Here is a 14,462-nt window from a genome sequence, read left to right as displayed (position 1 = left end):
GTTTCTGTTTTTCAATTACATGGGTTCTCCTTGTTTGATCATAAGATATATGCTTATTGATTTTGAACTCAAATAATTGATGATGTGTTTTAGAAATGACTGCCATGAGCAATATGCCTCTTCATGGTTACAGCTTGTGCTTCACCTGAACCAAGGGTCTATCGGAAACAGTCTCTCTATCTTCACAAGGTAGGGTTAAGGCTGCGTACACATTACCCTCCCCATACCCCATTTACGGGATTACACTAGGTTTGTTTGTTGTTTGCTGTTGTTATGGTTACATCTTGCGATCTAGTTGACAAGTTATTGATTGGGTGAATAAAACATTCCAATAAAGATTGAGTTATGAACTTAGCGGGCGCTGTGGGAAGTATGAGATACCTGTGCTGGTCTCATAGTCAGCTTCATATATTGAACAGATATTATTTTCTGCTTTATCTTACATGTTTTGTACTTATGATACCTAAACCTGTTGTTTCCCCCATTAAGGTTTCTTAGTGAAACCTTCTTTAGCATCTTTGACCATTAGCATGAGTATCCATCATTTCATCTATGCTTTGTTTTCTGTCCTAGATATACACCACTACTCTCGTTATCTTCCTTGGGTAGGAGTAAGGTCTGTGTATACACTACCCTCATTTCACTGGGTTTATTGTTGTCGATGTATACACACCACTACTCTCGCTTAGAAAAGAATCATCAATTGCAGTTGAAAAAACAATGTCGTGAATAGACCTTTTCTATTGTGGTTGTCGAAATTGAAGTACACTAACCAGTTCAATTGAAACTAAGAAGCCACCTGAAAAGAATACAGAAAGAGGAAATATATCTTATGATTAGGAAGCACCAAGAAAATATATTTCCTCTTTTTTCCTTTTTATCATCTGACTTACTAAAAAAGGTAAGATATTTCCTATCAATTCCTGGAGCTGCCTTTAATATATTCAACCCATTTCTGGATGTTCAATATGTATTCAGCTGCACTGTATACCATGCTTTTTTTCATGGGAAGGGAGGAAAAATTTCAATCATATAAATAAAAAATCATGTTCTACAACACTGCTACCTCAATCTAATTTTTTCATTAGGAAAAATAACATTTGGATTTCTAATATGTGGATTTAATGCAGCTAATTCCTTCCATTTAGCCCCTGTACCATGGACCCGTGAAGAAATACTCCATAATGTTTCACCAGGCTGCACTGTAGTCGTAGTAGTAGTAGTAGTAGATGCTAGAGCAGCAGCTGGTGTAGAAGATTTATTACTAGCTTTAGACTTCAGTAATGGATGCTTATTCTTCTTTCCCATTCCATTCGCGAGCAACCAACGAGATCCAGACTGTTGTTGAGTTGACGAACCCCATAATTTCCTTTTACCTTTCTCTGTCTTTAAACCAGCAACATGCACTTCAGTGATTTTGTACTGAGGAATTTGTTCTTCCTCAGGAATGTTAACTTCTTTGACCTCTGCAACAGAGTCCGTTTTGGGAGGCTTGTATTCATCATCATCGTCGTCTTCATTGCTGTTACTAACTTCAGAAACTGTGCTGTATATCTTAGGTTTAGGTGTTACAAACACTCTCTCCACCTGAACAAGAGCAAGCATAGGTGTACCAACTGGCTCATAGTTCCTTAAAGGATCACGAAGCTGCACCATTAGTGCCACCGTGAAGTTGTTTCCCAACAATCCACACTTCTTACCCTTGCCACGTCTCTTCTCTCCCTTTGACTTGCCACGAAACAAGTCAGTGCACGTAGCATGATGGGCTGCGAGCAGTTTGGAGGTACGCTCGCTGATTTCATCTGCATCATCAATTTCTCCCGAGTCCAACCTCATCCATTCTTCAAGTGTGAGAGATAAGCCCATAAGCCCGTCAACGTCACCACCACCGTTGTCTTTAACATCCAGTAGCCGCAATCCACCTGTTCCTCCCAAACCTACAGCTCCTCCAAAGTTGACCTTCTTTCCCTCAATGGCTGAAAACTCACCAATGGATTGCAGGCTTAAGTTAGAAGGCGCGTCCTCATCTGACATGCCTGACTGTATTCTCAAACCCTCAATTGAAAGGGCTTCAATTTTATCCATCGCCAAAGGAGCGAGGTCCTCTAATGATACATATTCTGAGTTCCTGTCCGCGCCAACAGAATTTGACTCCAACTTACTGGACTTTGGTCTGTGCAATTTACCCTTTTTACTTTGAGAACCAGCCATATTTTGTCCAAACTCAAATTCATGCTGCAACAGATCTTGTCTGCAGTAGGTAAGAGTCTTATAAGACGACTTCTTAATACAAATAGTGTGTGCTAGATATGTGCATTTTCAAATATAAAACAAAATGTGAAAGGAAAAAAAATCAAACCTCACAATTCCGTCTAAGCTTGGTGCAGTTTCCCAGGCTATATGTTGCATTGTCTGCCCAGTAATATCTTCCAAAGGCATAAGTTTACTTGCTTGCATAGAGAGCTTTTCAATTCCAATGGAGGCTAAATGCTGCAGTATGTCCATTATACCAGATCCCATTTCTGCAGGAACCACCACTGGACTTGATACCTGCATTATCAAACTCCCTCCACTCTTGGAATTCTTGAAAAGTGCAGGGTTCATTGACCTTAACAATCCTCCATTTTTAGTCTTAACAAAGGGTCCTAAGCCTTCTGCGAGAGGAGGCAATTGGTAAGGGTCTTCCTCAAGAGGAGCATCAATTGGGCTCCCAAATCCGCTTGAGCTCTTAGGAGGGGAATATTGAAACGCCCTCTCGTTCAAGCCCCATTCACGCATCAAAGCCTCTGTCTCCAAGTCCTCCAACATGGTGGCCCTTGTTTTGTTATTAGTTGCTTCGATTTCTATCTTGGGCATCTCCACATTAGATGAATAGTCAAAATCCTTGGGTATGCTCCTCCAATCAAGTCCACTTGGATCATCACAAGCAAATTCTTGTTGATCAATATCTATATCAAGGTTAAACAAGGAACACCCACTCGCCAGAGTGTCCTTCTCAAATTGCCTCAGCAGTCGTTCTCTTGGGGAATCAGGCTCGCTTTCAGAACTTGGGGCAAATGGATTATGCTCTATCCCTAGCATATCCAGAAAATCACTAGCCACAGATTCAGCGACATAATCCAAGCTTATGGATTCGTCCAAGTCTCCGTCATGATTTATAGCTTCATTTTCATCTTCTTGAGAATCTAATCCCTCATTTGCCAAGTCCGAGACACGCTTTAATGCAGACTCCACTTCTTTCATGATTGACTCTTTCGCAGATTCATCTGTCGCAAAATTGCAGGCACTCACTGAAACGTCTTCATTCTCAGTGTCAACTTCCTTGGCCAACGGTGCAAGCTGTGGCTCCTCTTCATGTGACATCCCAAGACTATTATCCGGTTCAACATTCTCTTCCAAAGGACTATCACCAGTATCTTCTTCTTTTCGCTCCCATTCGTTTGAGGCAACTTCTACACCTTGCTCTCTGATAGAAACCTCACTTACGCCACTCACATTTTCAACATTTTCCTTCTCGTGCTCTGATAACAAGGCTAAGTCAGGTTTGAGGGTCTCAACATCATTACAGAAGACATCAATCTGTGGTTTGCAATCAACTGAAGCCTCCACTTTCTCTTCCTCGAGTTTCTGATACAGCACATTTACAGCTATGGAGACCTCAGATGACGGAACTGGTAAAACCTCATGAAGATCTTTTATATTCTCTGCGGAACTCTGTGAAGTAGAAGATCGAGCAGGAAGGCTTCCCGTTCGTCTTATTGTACTCAGCTCATCACATTGCTCACATTGTTCCAAAAGTTTTGCTGCATTTTCACTATTGCGCCTCAAGTTCCTCCCCTCGAGAAGAACCCTGTTACTGGGAAGAACCATGAAAGTGTTCCCAACTATGTGATACTCAAAACTGACATACAAGATTGCTCCTTTAGCCTTACCTGCTAACCTGAAACTAGTCGTCCACTTGCCCGAGCTATTCTCCTCCAATTCATCCAATGAAAGAGGAAGCAACCTGGTAAGATCAACCCGATGCTTCCCCAAATCAAGCTCGGGAGTACCATATATCGAAGCATACAACAAGAAATGTTTCGCCTCGTACTTTGCTGATTGATTGGGGCCATTCTTGCTACCAGATATAGAACAAGTATGAGTCAACTGTTCCTCAAACTCAGCTACCCCTTGAGAAACCACAACTGGACGAGTCGTCAACTCGCCATCTCTCCTCTTCCAATGCACAACAAGACAAAGATCATCAAACAATGTTGATAGTCCTTCAATGCAATGGACTTGAACTGAAAAACAACAATTAAACTTCTTGTTTCTAACAGCCAGAGATTTTAAGCCTTTCCAACTCCAAATGGATTTCTTACTCTCCTTCTCTATTGAATCTTTACTATTTCCTTTATTCTTCGACTTTGAATCCAATAAATAGGTTTTATCCAAATAAAGAGCTTTATTGATAGCTTCAATATCATTTAACAATTTCTCATTTCCAGAATTTGCACCAATTTTCTTCTTAGAATCCAATTTCGACATCATTCTTGTCAATGGAAGCTACAAAAAAATAACACAATCTTACAATTATACAAAAACCAAAATCACATAATACTATTCAAAATTCAAATTTCAAAATGGCTCCAGCTTAATAGAGATTTGCCTGCTAAAGCATTTACCTTAGAAAAAAGAAAAAATTTCTTCAGGCAAAAGAGACGTTCAAAAGAGGAAAATTAATTCATAGGTTCGATCGCCTCTGCATATTATAATGGAGCATCAAATTCGTTTGCAAAATTTTGAAAATTAAAAAAAAAGTACAATATTTAACATAAAGAAATGAAGTTGATGAAGAAAAATTAGGAAAACAAGGATAGAGAGACTTTGAATTTTCTTACAAAGTTGAATTAGCGATATATTAGGCGATTGTTTCTGCTTATGATTGCTGCTTCATCTCTCTCTCTCTCTCTCTCTCTCTCTCTCTCTCTCTCTGTTGTCATGTTTATTTTAAAAGTTCAAACAATAAATTATGCGCAACGGAGAGAAATTATCACACTAACCCCTCTATTTCTATTGTATTTAGACTCCGTACACTCTATTTTGTCTATTTACGTTATGTACCCAGTATTTTTTTCAACTGTTGATCTAGATTCCGACTCTTTACTCACTTTATTTTAGACTAATTTTTTTAATCAGTTCACCGTTGTTCCAATAATAATAACAGACCCAGTGTAATCTTATAAGTGGGGTCCGGGAAGAGTGCTATATACACATACTTATTCCTAGACCCTACCTTGACGGTAGAGAGGCTATTTTATAGACCATCAGCTCACGAACAGTTCACATTGTTCCCGTAATTAAAATAAGGCTCTTTACTCACTTGTTGGAAACTAATGTTTCTTAGTGCACAAGGTATTCCGTGTTCACGCATGGTCCGGGGAAAGATCGCACCCCAAAGAGTATGATGTAGATAGCTTACCCTACTCGTGACCTATAGGTCATACGGATATAACTTTATTGTTGTTCCGATGCTCCATTTTATGCACAATAATCTTTTGTTTATCTTAATTTGGATTATGATGAATTTGCTGGCATTGCACGATTTTGAAGTGAAAATGTCTAATGTGCAACTACTACTGCAGGTTGTTTTAATGTTGTGTCTTAATCTTATCAAGAGACACAAAAAAAAAAAAAGAATCTTGTCAAGACATAAAAAGAGAACTAATTACTATTTACTCCGTATTAATTTGCTAAGCTTTTCTGAACAATCAATTATTAAGAATAACAAAAAGGAAAAGCTAAATAAGTTAGTTTAATTAACAACATTATTAATGGATGCACAACTTTGGAAAATATTTAACTCTCATGTTACGTATGTGAAATCAAACAAATTATATATGGAATTATCAACTTGAATTTATCTCAACTTCGTCAATCAATAATGGGGCCCTACGCGGCGCGAATCCGGATATAGTCGGGCTCCAATGCGGGTACTGGACACCGGGTGGGAAACCAAAAAAAAAAACTTCATCAATCAATCAAATGAATCTCTATAATTTTCTTATTGTACACGGTCGAAACCGGGTTTGCCTATTGTGTGACCAATCGAGACTAAAACGTGACAGGTTAAAGCTCGATCTCGGGTTATACCGAACCGAGGTGCGAAGTTACATCATTGAGCTCGTGACCCCGGGACCGAACAAGATCGAGACCAAACAAGATCGGGGAAAATTTGCCGAGCCGAATAACAGAAGGCCGAAATATCAGTGATCGGTAGGAAATCACAGTGGAAATCTCGACACGTATCAAGGAGAGGCCAATTAATTAGTAAATCATGAGATTTTTTACCTTGTATAGAATTGTATCAAGAGTAGGACACCCCTACTATATAAAGGGGGGTCTGATCATTTGATACACATATTGTAACACGCATAAAGAAAGCAATATACTGATCATTTCTAGTTCTTATCATCTTGTTATTCTATCCTAATATTAGTTGAGGCATTTCTTGGCTCGAGGGTGATCAAACTCAATGGCTAAAGCTGCTCAATTTGTGTGGTTTGCATTTATTTTCTTATCATTAATTTCAATATTAATCTGTTTTCTTAATTTGTATCAAGTTATATTACGTATCTTTAAAACCGCTATAAATTCAATTGTTATCCGATTTTGAGGGTAAACAATTTGGCGCCCACCGTGGGGCTAAGGATAATAGTGATTACATGGTACAAACTTTCATAATACACACTGTTTTACACTTGTTCTTTGGAGTATCTGTCACGCCCCAAACCTGGGGAGGCGTGGCTGGCACCCTGTGTCATGCTGGCCCGAGCGAACTACTCTGTAACTCATGATCATTCGACCAGAACTAGAACATACATAGGTCGAGTTGGCTAAATTTATTCCTTTTGTAACTATCATGGGCCAACATGGCCACAACTCATAATGTACAACTGTAAGTGGGCAAGCGTTGTATCAATGAACCATCGTTCTTAAAATATGAATACATATGAGCCGTCAAGTCCTCTGACATACTGTACAAACTGAACCTCTATCTACAAAGCCTCTAAGATTATTCAACATCAAATGGGACTGGGCACCGGCCTACCCATAAGTCTATAGAAAAACTCTGACACGATGACTCATAGACTCGGGTGCACTCTGAATGAGGTGGAGTCTTAGTGATCCTTCGCTGAATGCTAACCTCGTCTACTATGAGTGCTCGTCAAACTGATTATCTATATCTGCAAGCATGAATGCAGCATTCCCAATAAAAGGATGTCACTACGAATAATGTACCAAATATGTAAGGCGGAACTGAAACATAATAATAAGTCAATATTTATTCAAGACATATAAGAATCAACCTGAATCTCTGAAGTGCCATCGTATATGCATACTTATTATATATATATATATATATATATATATATATATATATATATATATATATATATATATATATAATGCTTTTCTTTGAGACTATTATCCATATATTATGATGCACGACAGCCCAACTGATGAGTGGTAACTGCCCGACCGGCCGTAGCTCGGTGGTAAATGCATAACTGCCCAATCAGTGATAAATAATGACACATAACTGCCCAACCGGTGGTAACTGCCCGACCGACCGTATCCTGGTGGTAAATGCATGACTGCCCTATCGGCCGTAGCACAGTGGTAAATGCATGACTGCCCGACCGGCCGTAGCATGGTGGTAAATGAAGATGCATGTCTGCCCAACCGGCCGTAGCACGGTGGTAAATGAAGATGCATGTCTGTCCAACCGGTCGTAGCACAGTGGTAAATGCATGAAGATGCATGTATCACTATATTATAAACATTAACATCTTTATCAAATACCTCAATAGAGACATAGGAACATACTTAGACATGCTTGAATATCACTTTACAAGAATGAATAACATAAACATCCTTAACTGCTAAGAGTAGAACCACTTATGGAATAACATTACGTTTACGTATCGTTACTTGAATCATGCCAAAAGAAAGAAGGGATAGCCTGAACATACCTGAGCCGGTTTTCTTGACAATCTCTTTTACACACGACTTTTTGCGAAAAGCACGCAACAGTGGATCAAAGTAGGAGAAAATTCGTATGATATTCTTGAGAAATATTGCACCGTACTCCCTTAAAATTGCAACATCTCACGTTGCTAAGATTCTAAGAGGTCTTGCTTGAATTTTGTTTTAAAAAAATCACGTTACTTAAGATACTAAGATGCATATTGTTGTTTGAGTTGGCTGAAGCGCCTTTCTCATATGATAGAGATATCAACATCTCTTAAAGTGAATTAGAGATGTTTTAAAGCTTGGTGGGTGTGGGCCCCACATACTAGATGACTAAGCCACATATGTACCACCTATATATGGACTTAATGAGTCAAAATCCTTAGCTCTCTTGACTGCCACGTTAAGGCCTTTTAGGCTTTATCCAAGATCCTAATTAATCATTCACTAATTTCTTAATTAACTAATTAATCTCTCATTAATCAATAATCAACCAGTTACCTACATAATTAAGAATTATCTCTAATTACTTAAAATACTACTCACTTTTAACACACTTTATACATCTTATTATTAAAGTACGAGATGCAACAATATCTTTGATTCCAGGACCAAATGTCGAACTCTCAGTTAGCACCCTTACACGTTGACAATGATTTCGGCCATCACGGCGAAAATGATAACATAGTACCAGGGAACAACATATTCCCAGTTGCCCTAGGAGTTTTGGCTGTAGATCCAATCGACGTCAGCTCACATATAGACATCAACGCAAATTTGGCCATCGATCCCGAGGGCAGCGTCCGTGGGGATGTTCGATCAACCGCTCAAAGCACACATGGCGGCGAAGATGGCGGCATTAGCCTGCGGGTGATCTTCGAAATGTTGTAGGTTCAACAGGCAGCGATAGCCTAGCTCCAAAACCAGAATCACCCACCGAGTAGGATCGAGCCCGAGCCGTCCCAGGAAGTTGTCCACAGGGTCAAATCGATTTCAAGGAAATCAAACGAGAAAGAATCGGAGACCAATCCTGCAATCATCAAGATGCTCGAAGAACCGACAAAACGAATTGAGTCGGGGGAAAAGAAGATCAAGGCAAACGACAAGAAGGTGAAAAATTACAACTCTAAGGTCGATCAAATCCTGGAGGCACTGCCGATATTGAAGGTTCTGGACTCCAAAAACTTTGTGCAAAATCCTTCCCCCCGAGTGCGGTTCCCAACCGATCCCCAAGAAGTTTCGCATGTCTAAGATTCCTAAATATAATGGAACGACCGATCCGAACAAGCATGTCACCTCTTACACATGTGCTATCAAAGGGAATGATCTAGAGGATGACGAGATCGAATCTGTCTTGATAAAGAAATTCGGAGAGACCCTGTTAAAGGGAGCTATGATATGGTGCCACAATTTACCACCTACTTTTATTGACTCATTTGCTATGCTTACAGATTCTTTCGTAAAGGCAAACGTCGGGGCCATCAAGGTTGAAACCAGGAAGCCGGACCTTTTCAAAGTAAGGCAGAAGGATAACGAAATGCTCAGAGAATTCGTGTCTCGATTCCAAATGGAACGGATGGACCTGCCACTACTCGCTGATGATTGGGCTGTTCAAGCTTTCACCCAAGGACTCAATGTTCGAAACTCAGTGGCTTCGCAACAGTTGAAGCAGAATCTGATAGAACACCCGATTGTTACTTGGGCCGATGTGCATAATCGGTATCAATCAAAGATCAGAGTCGAAGACAATCAACTTGGGGTTCCTTCCGGGTCCATTTATCCTATCAGATCCGTTGATAGAATCAAGAGGGATATTGACCGAGAACCGAGGCTTCACAGAGATCGATATCAGCCGCATAATGGAGATCGTAAGAGTATCGAATCTGGGCGAAATTCTGCACGAAATGAAAGGAAAAGTGATCGAGGCCAGAGCTCTCGAGGGCTCATGAGCAAGAACGGCTTCGACAGGCCTATCAGAACTAAAGAAGCACCACGATTATCAAAGTACAACTTTAATGTTAATGCAGCTGCCATCGTATCGGCTATTGGACGCATCGAAGATATCAAATGGCCTCGACCTTTACAAATCGATCCAGCCCAAAGGGATCCTAACCAAATATGCAAATATCATGGCACTCATGGCCACATAACGGAGGATTGTCGACAATCGAAAGAAAAAGTAGCCCGGTTATTCAACAACGGGCACCTTCGGGAATTTCTGAGCGACCGAGCCAAGAATCATTTTAGAAACAGGGATTCCAATAAACAAAACGAGCAAGACGAACCTCAACACGTCATTCATATGATCATCGGAGGGGTCGATGTTCCTCAAGGTCCGAGGTTAAAGCGCACCAAAGTATCAATCACAAGGGAAAAACGGACCCGAGATTACATACCAGAAGGAACTTTATCTTTCAATGACGAGGATGCGGAAGGAATCATGCAGCCCCATAATGATGCACTAGTAATATTTGTACTCATGAATAAAACTCGATTTAAACGTGTGTTAATTGATCCAGGTAGCTCGACCAACATCATTTGATTAAGGGTCGTAGAGCCACTCGGCCTACAGGACCAAATCGTGCCTGCGGCCCAAGTGCTAAACGGATTCAACATGGCTTGCGAAACTACTAAGGGAGAAATAACGTTACCGGTAAATGTAGCCGGAACCACCCAGGAGACCAAGTTTTATGTGATCGAAGGGAACACGAGGTACATTTCCCTGTTCGGGAGACCATGGATCCACAACATGAGGGCTGTGACCTCGACCCTTCACCAGGTATTAAAATTTCCAACACCAGAAGGAGCCAGGTTTGAAAGCAAAACAAGAAGCCAAATAGCAATCACTGATGCCAGCCTCGACCCAACCGGACAAGCAGGGGACTGACGAAGACGATGATTACAGGGTTCCTCGATTGGAGCAGGTCGTACTGATCGAACATCTGCCCGATCAAAAGGTATACCCGGGCACGGGGTTAATGATAACTAGGGATTATGATGCATTTTACACTCCTTCTTACTTGAGTTTTGATTAGAAATGTGTACAAAATAGTCCCAAAGGCTTACGTGTCGTACTTGATTGCAGGGTTTGATCAACAAGGTGACAATTCGTCAAAACCAGCTCAAAAAGGAGTGAAACATGCACAAGTACCAAGAACAAGTCCAAGCTCAACAAAACAGGACCAATGCGGCTGCACTCCATTCTGTGCGGTACGCAAAGGAGAGATTCAGAGAATGCTCAATTTCAGGCATCCTAGTGATGCGGCCGCACTCCATTCTGTGCGGTCCGCATTGACTTCATTGCGACCACACTCGATTCTGTGCGGTCCGCAAAGCTAAACTTCAGAGAGCTATCAAGTTGGAGGATTGATGCCAATGCGGTCCGCGTTCCATTTCGTGCGGACCGCAACAGGAGCCACCGCGACCGCGATGCATTTTGTGCGGTCCGCGGTGGCCATGTTCAGAGAGCAGGATTTTTTAGCTAAGAGTCTTAGTGCGGCCGCACTCGATTTTGTGCGGTCCGCACTAGCCCCGCAGGGGTATTTTTGTCCAGCATTTTCGGCCTAGTATAAATAGTTTCTTTTCTCATTTTTAGGTCATCAGTTAGATTTTACAGCTGAGCTGCGCTCGTGAATAGTGTTTTCTTACTATTTGGAGTAATTTTACAAGAGTTTTACCATTGGATCTTCAAGTTTTAATTAGTAATTTAATATTATGGGTTTATCTTCATCTATTTCTTTGTTTTCCTCTATTATCATAAGCAGCTAGACCCATCAGCTAGGGTTGTGGCTCAACCCTAGTGTGGATAATTGATGGGTCTTGTGTTTTAAGGTTTGAATGTCTATGGGTGTTTGATATTTGGACTAATTTATGGTTTTATTGTTGAATTAGTGGTTGCAAACACTAGTTTATGCTTAGTTGATTTTAGCTCTTCTTGAGAAAGAGAGCCTAAGTCTATAAAATTAGTCCAACAAGAAATTGGGGCGTACTCAAGAGAATTGATAGTCCCAATTAAAGGGTTAAACCGAGAGATCGTAATACCCGACTTGAACCTAGATTGCTTGCACAAATGATCATACCCAATTGATCTTGAGAAAGTCAATTAGGGCAAAATCACTCGAACTACGGAGAGGTATAGAGCGAGTAGAATTGTGCAATGGTTATATCGTAATCCCCAAATATGATAACCTAGCCTTAGACACGAGAACCCGTCAATTATCCACCTAGGTGAAAGTCACTCCCCTAGTGACTTTTTAACTAATTAGACAATCTACAATAGACTCCTCTTAGCTTAATTTAGCATCTTAGTAGTATAAATTTAGAAGTAATATCAAAAACCAAAAATGTTTAGAAGTGTAATTAGGAACAATTACGCAACTCTAATTTAGATAAAAACTCAATTCCAATCTCTAGCTCCCTGTGGAAATCGATCCCGACCTTCTCGGGTAAAAGCTGCTTCGACCACTCTTGCTACTCTATAGTAGTACAGGGTTGGCCTCGATCGGTTAACTCCCGAGCACAGGAAAAAGCTCATTCAATTTCTTATAGCTAACATGGATTGTTTTGCTTGGTCGTGACAGGGATCCCACCGGAGATCACTACTCAGAAGCTGAGTCTGGACCCGAAATTACATCTGGTCAAGCAGAAAAGGAGACCTCAGTCCGAGATCAAGCATGCTTTCATCAAAGACGATGTCACTAAACTCCTTCAAATAGGGTCCATCCGGGAGGTCAAATACCCGGAATGGTTAGCAAACATCGTAGTAGTCCCTAAAAAAGGGAACAAACTGAGAATGTGCGTGGATTATAAATATTTAAATAAGGCATGCTCCAAAGACTCTCTCCCTTTGCCTAATATCGATCACATGATCGAGGCCACGACCGGCCACGAGATCCTCAGTTTTCTCGGTGCCTACTCCGGGTACAACCAAATACGGATGAACCCGAATGATCAAGAAAAGACCACCTTCATCACTAAGTATGGAACATACTACTATAACGTAATTCCACTTGGATTAAAAAACGCCGGTGCCACTTACTAACACCTAGTAAACCGAATGTTCGAAGAACAAATAGGGAAATCCATGGAAGTTTACATTGACGATATGTTAGTTAAGTCCCTGCTAGCATAGGACCATTTAAAACATTTGCAGGAAACCTTCAATATATTGAAGAAGTACAACATGAAGCTGAATCCAGAAAAGTGCGTGTTCGGAGTCGGATCAGGTAAATTTCTCGGTTTCATAGTGTCCAAACAAGGAATCGAGATCTACCCCGACAAGATCAAAGCTATCAAGGTTATCACGGTAGTGGATAATGTGAAGACCGTACAAAGGCTAACCGGGCGCATTGCCGCCCTGGGGCGATTTATCTTGAGGTCCTCCGATAAGAGCCATTGATTTTTCTCGTTACTGAAGAAGAAAAACAACTTCACATGGACTCCAGAAGGCCAACGGGCCTTAGAAGAACTTAAGCGATATCTATCAAGCCTGCCACTGCTTCACACACCGAGCGCAGACAAATGACTATACTTGTATTTGGCTGTATCGAAAATAGCGGTAAGTGGAGTCCTAGATCGGGAAGAACAAGGTACGCAATTTCTAATTTATTATGTTAGCATGACCTTGGTGAGGCCGAAACTAGATATCCTCACCTAGAAAAGTTGGCACTCGCTTTGCTAAGTGCCTCTAGAAACTGAAAAAATATTTTAAGTGTCATCTTATATGTGTTGTGACAACCTACCCATTACAAAATATAATGCATAAACCCGAACTCTCGGGATGATTGGCCAAATGGGCCATAAAAATTAGCGGGTACGATATTGAATATCAACCTCGGACAGCCATTAAATCTCAAACTTTGGCAGATTTTGTGGCCGACTTTACGCCGGCCCTAATACCCGAAGTCGAAAGAGAGTTGTTGGTAAACTCGGGGACGTCTTGGGGAATCTGGACCCTCTTTACGGACGATACCTCGAACGCAAAAGGGTCCGAACTTGGCATCGTACTGAAGCCATCCATAGGCAAGATAGTTAGATAATCCATTAGAACTGTGAAATTGACTAACAACGAGGACGAATATGAGGCCATGATTGCAGGTCTCAAATTGGCTAAAAGCCTGGGAACGGAGGTGATCGAAGCTAAGCGTGACTCCCTTCTTGTGGTAAACCAAGTTAAAGGAACGTACGAAGTCAGAGAAGAACGAATGCAAAGGTACCTAGATAAGTTACAGGTAACATTACATCGGTTCAAAGAGTGGACTTTGTAGCACGTACCTCGAGATCAAAATAGTGAGGCCGATGCCCTTGCAAACTTAGGGTCGTCGGTCGAAGATGACGAGCTCAACTCGGGGGCAGTCGTACAACTCATGAGGTCGGTAGTAGAAGAAGGTCACACCGAAATAAACTCCACAAGCTTAACCTGGGATTCGAGAAATAAATACGTAGAG

At 41.0% G+C, this 14,462-nt stretch overlaps 1 protein-coding gene across 3 annotated transcripts; it reads right to left on the bottom strand.

Moving 5' to 3' along the window:
• Positions 1,013-4,975, bottom strand: LOC109228520 (protein PLASTID MOVEMENT IMPAIRED 1-RELATED 1-like). Of its 3 annotated transcripts, XM_019393638.1 has the most exons (4): positions 4,884-4,955; positions 4,668-4,744; positions 2,360-4,548; positions 1,013-2,251 (listed from the first exon to the last, which is right to left on the bottom strand). In XM_019393638.1, the coding sequence occupies exons 3-4, from the start codon at positions 4,531-4,533 to the stop codon at positions 1,063-1,065; spliced, it is 3,363 nt and encodes a 1,120-aa protein (XP_019249183.1). In that variant the 5' UTR covers positions 4,534-4,548; positions 4,668-4,744; positions 4,884-4,955; the 3' UTR covers positions 1,013-1,062. The 3 variants fall into 3 exon arrangements, with proteins under 3 accessions (XP_019249183.1, XP_019249181.1, XP_019249182.1); XM_019393636.1 differs by lacking the exon at positions 4,668-4,744 and having other exon boundaries at positions 4,884-4,975; XM_019393637.1 differs by lacking the exon at positions 4,884-4,955 and having other exon boundaries at positions 4,668-4,874.

This window comes from Nicotiana attenuata, chromosome 7 (assembly GCF_001879085.1).
Source record: "Nicotiana attenuata strain UT chromosome 7, NIATTr2, whole genome shotgun sequence".
Classification (NCBI taxonomy): domain Eukaryota; kingdom Viridiplantae; phylum Streptophyta; class Magnoliopsida; order Solanales; family Solanaceae; genus Nicotiana; species Nicotiana attenuata.
The sequence above is the reverse complement of the archived record's forward strand: the minus strand, read 5'-3'. Positions and strand labels throughout refer to the sequence as shown.

Coding starts and splice junctions, on each gene's coding strand:
- LOC109228520 (XM_019393636.1), bottom strand. CDS start 4,533: ATGATGTCGAAATTGGATTCTAAGAAGAAAATTGGTGCAAATTCTGGA. Junction 2,252..2,359: donor AGCTTAGACGGAATTGTGAG/GTTTGATTTTTT, acceptor TACCTACTGCAG/ACAAGATCTGTTGCAGCATG.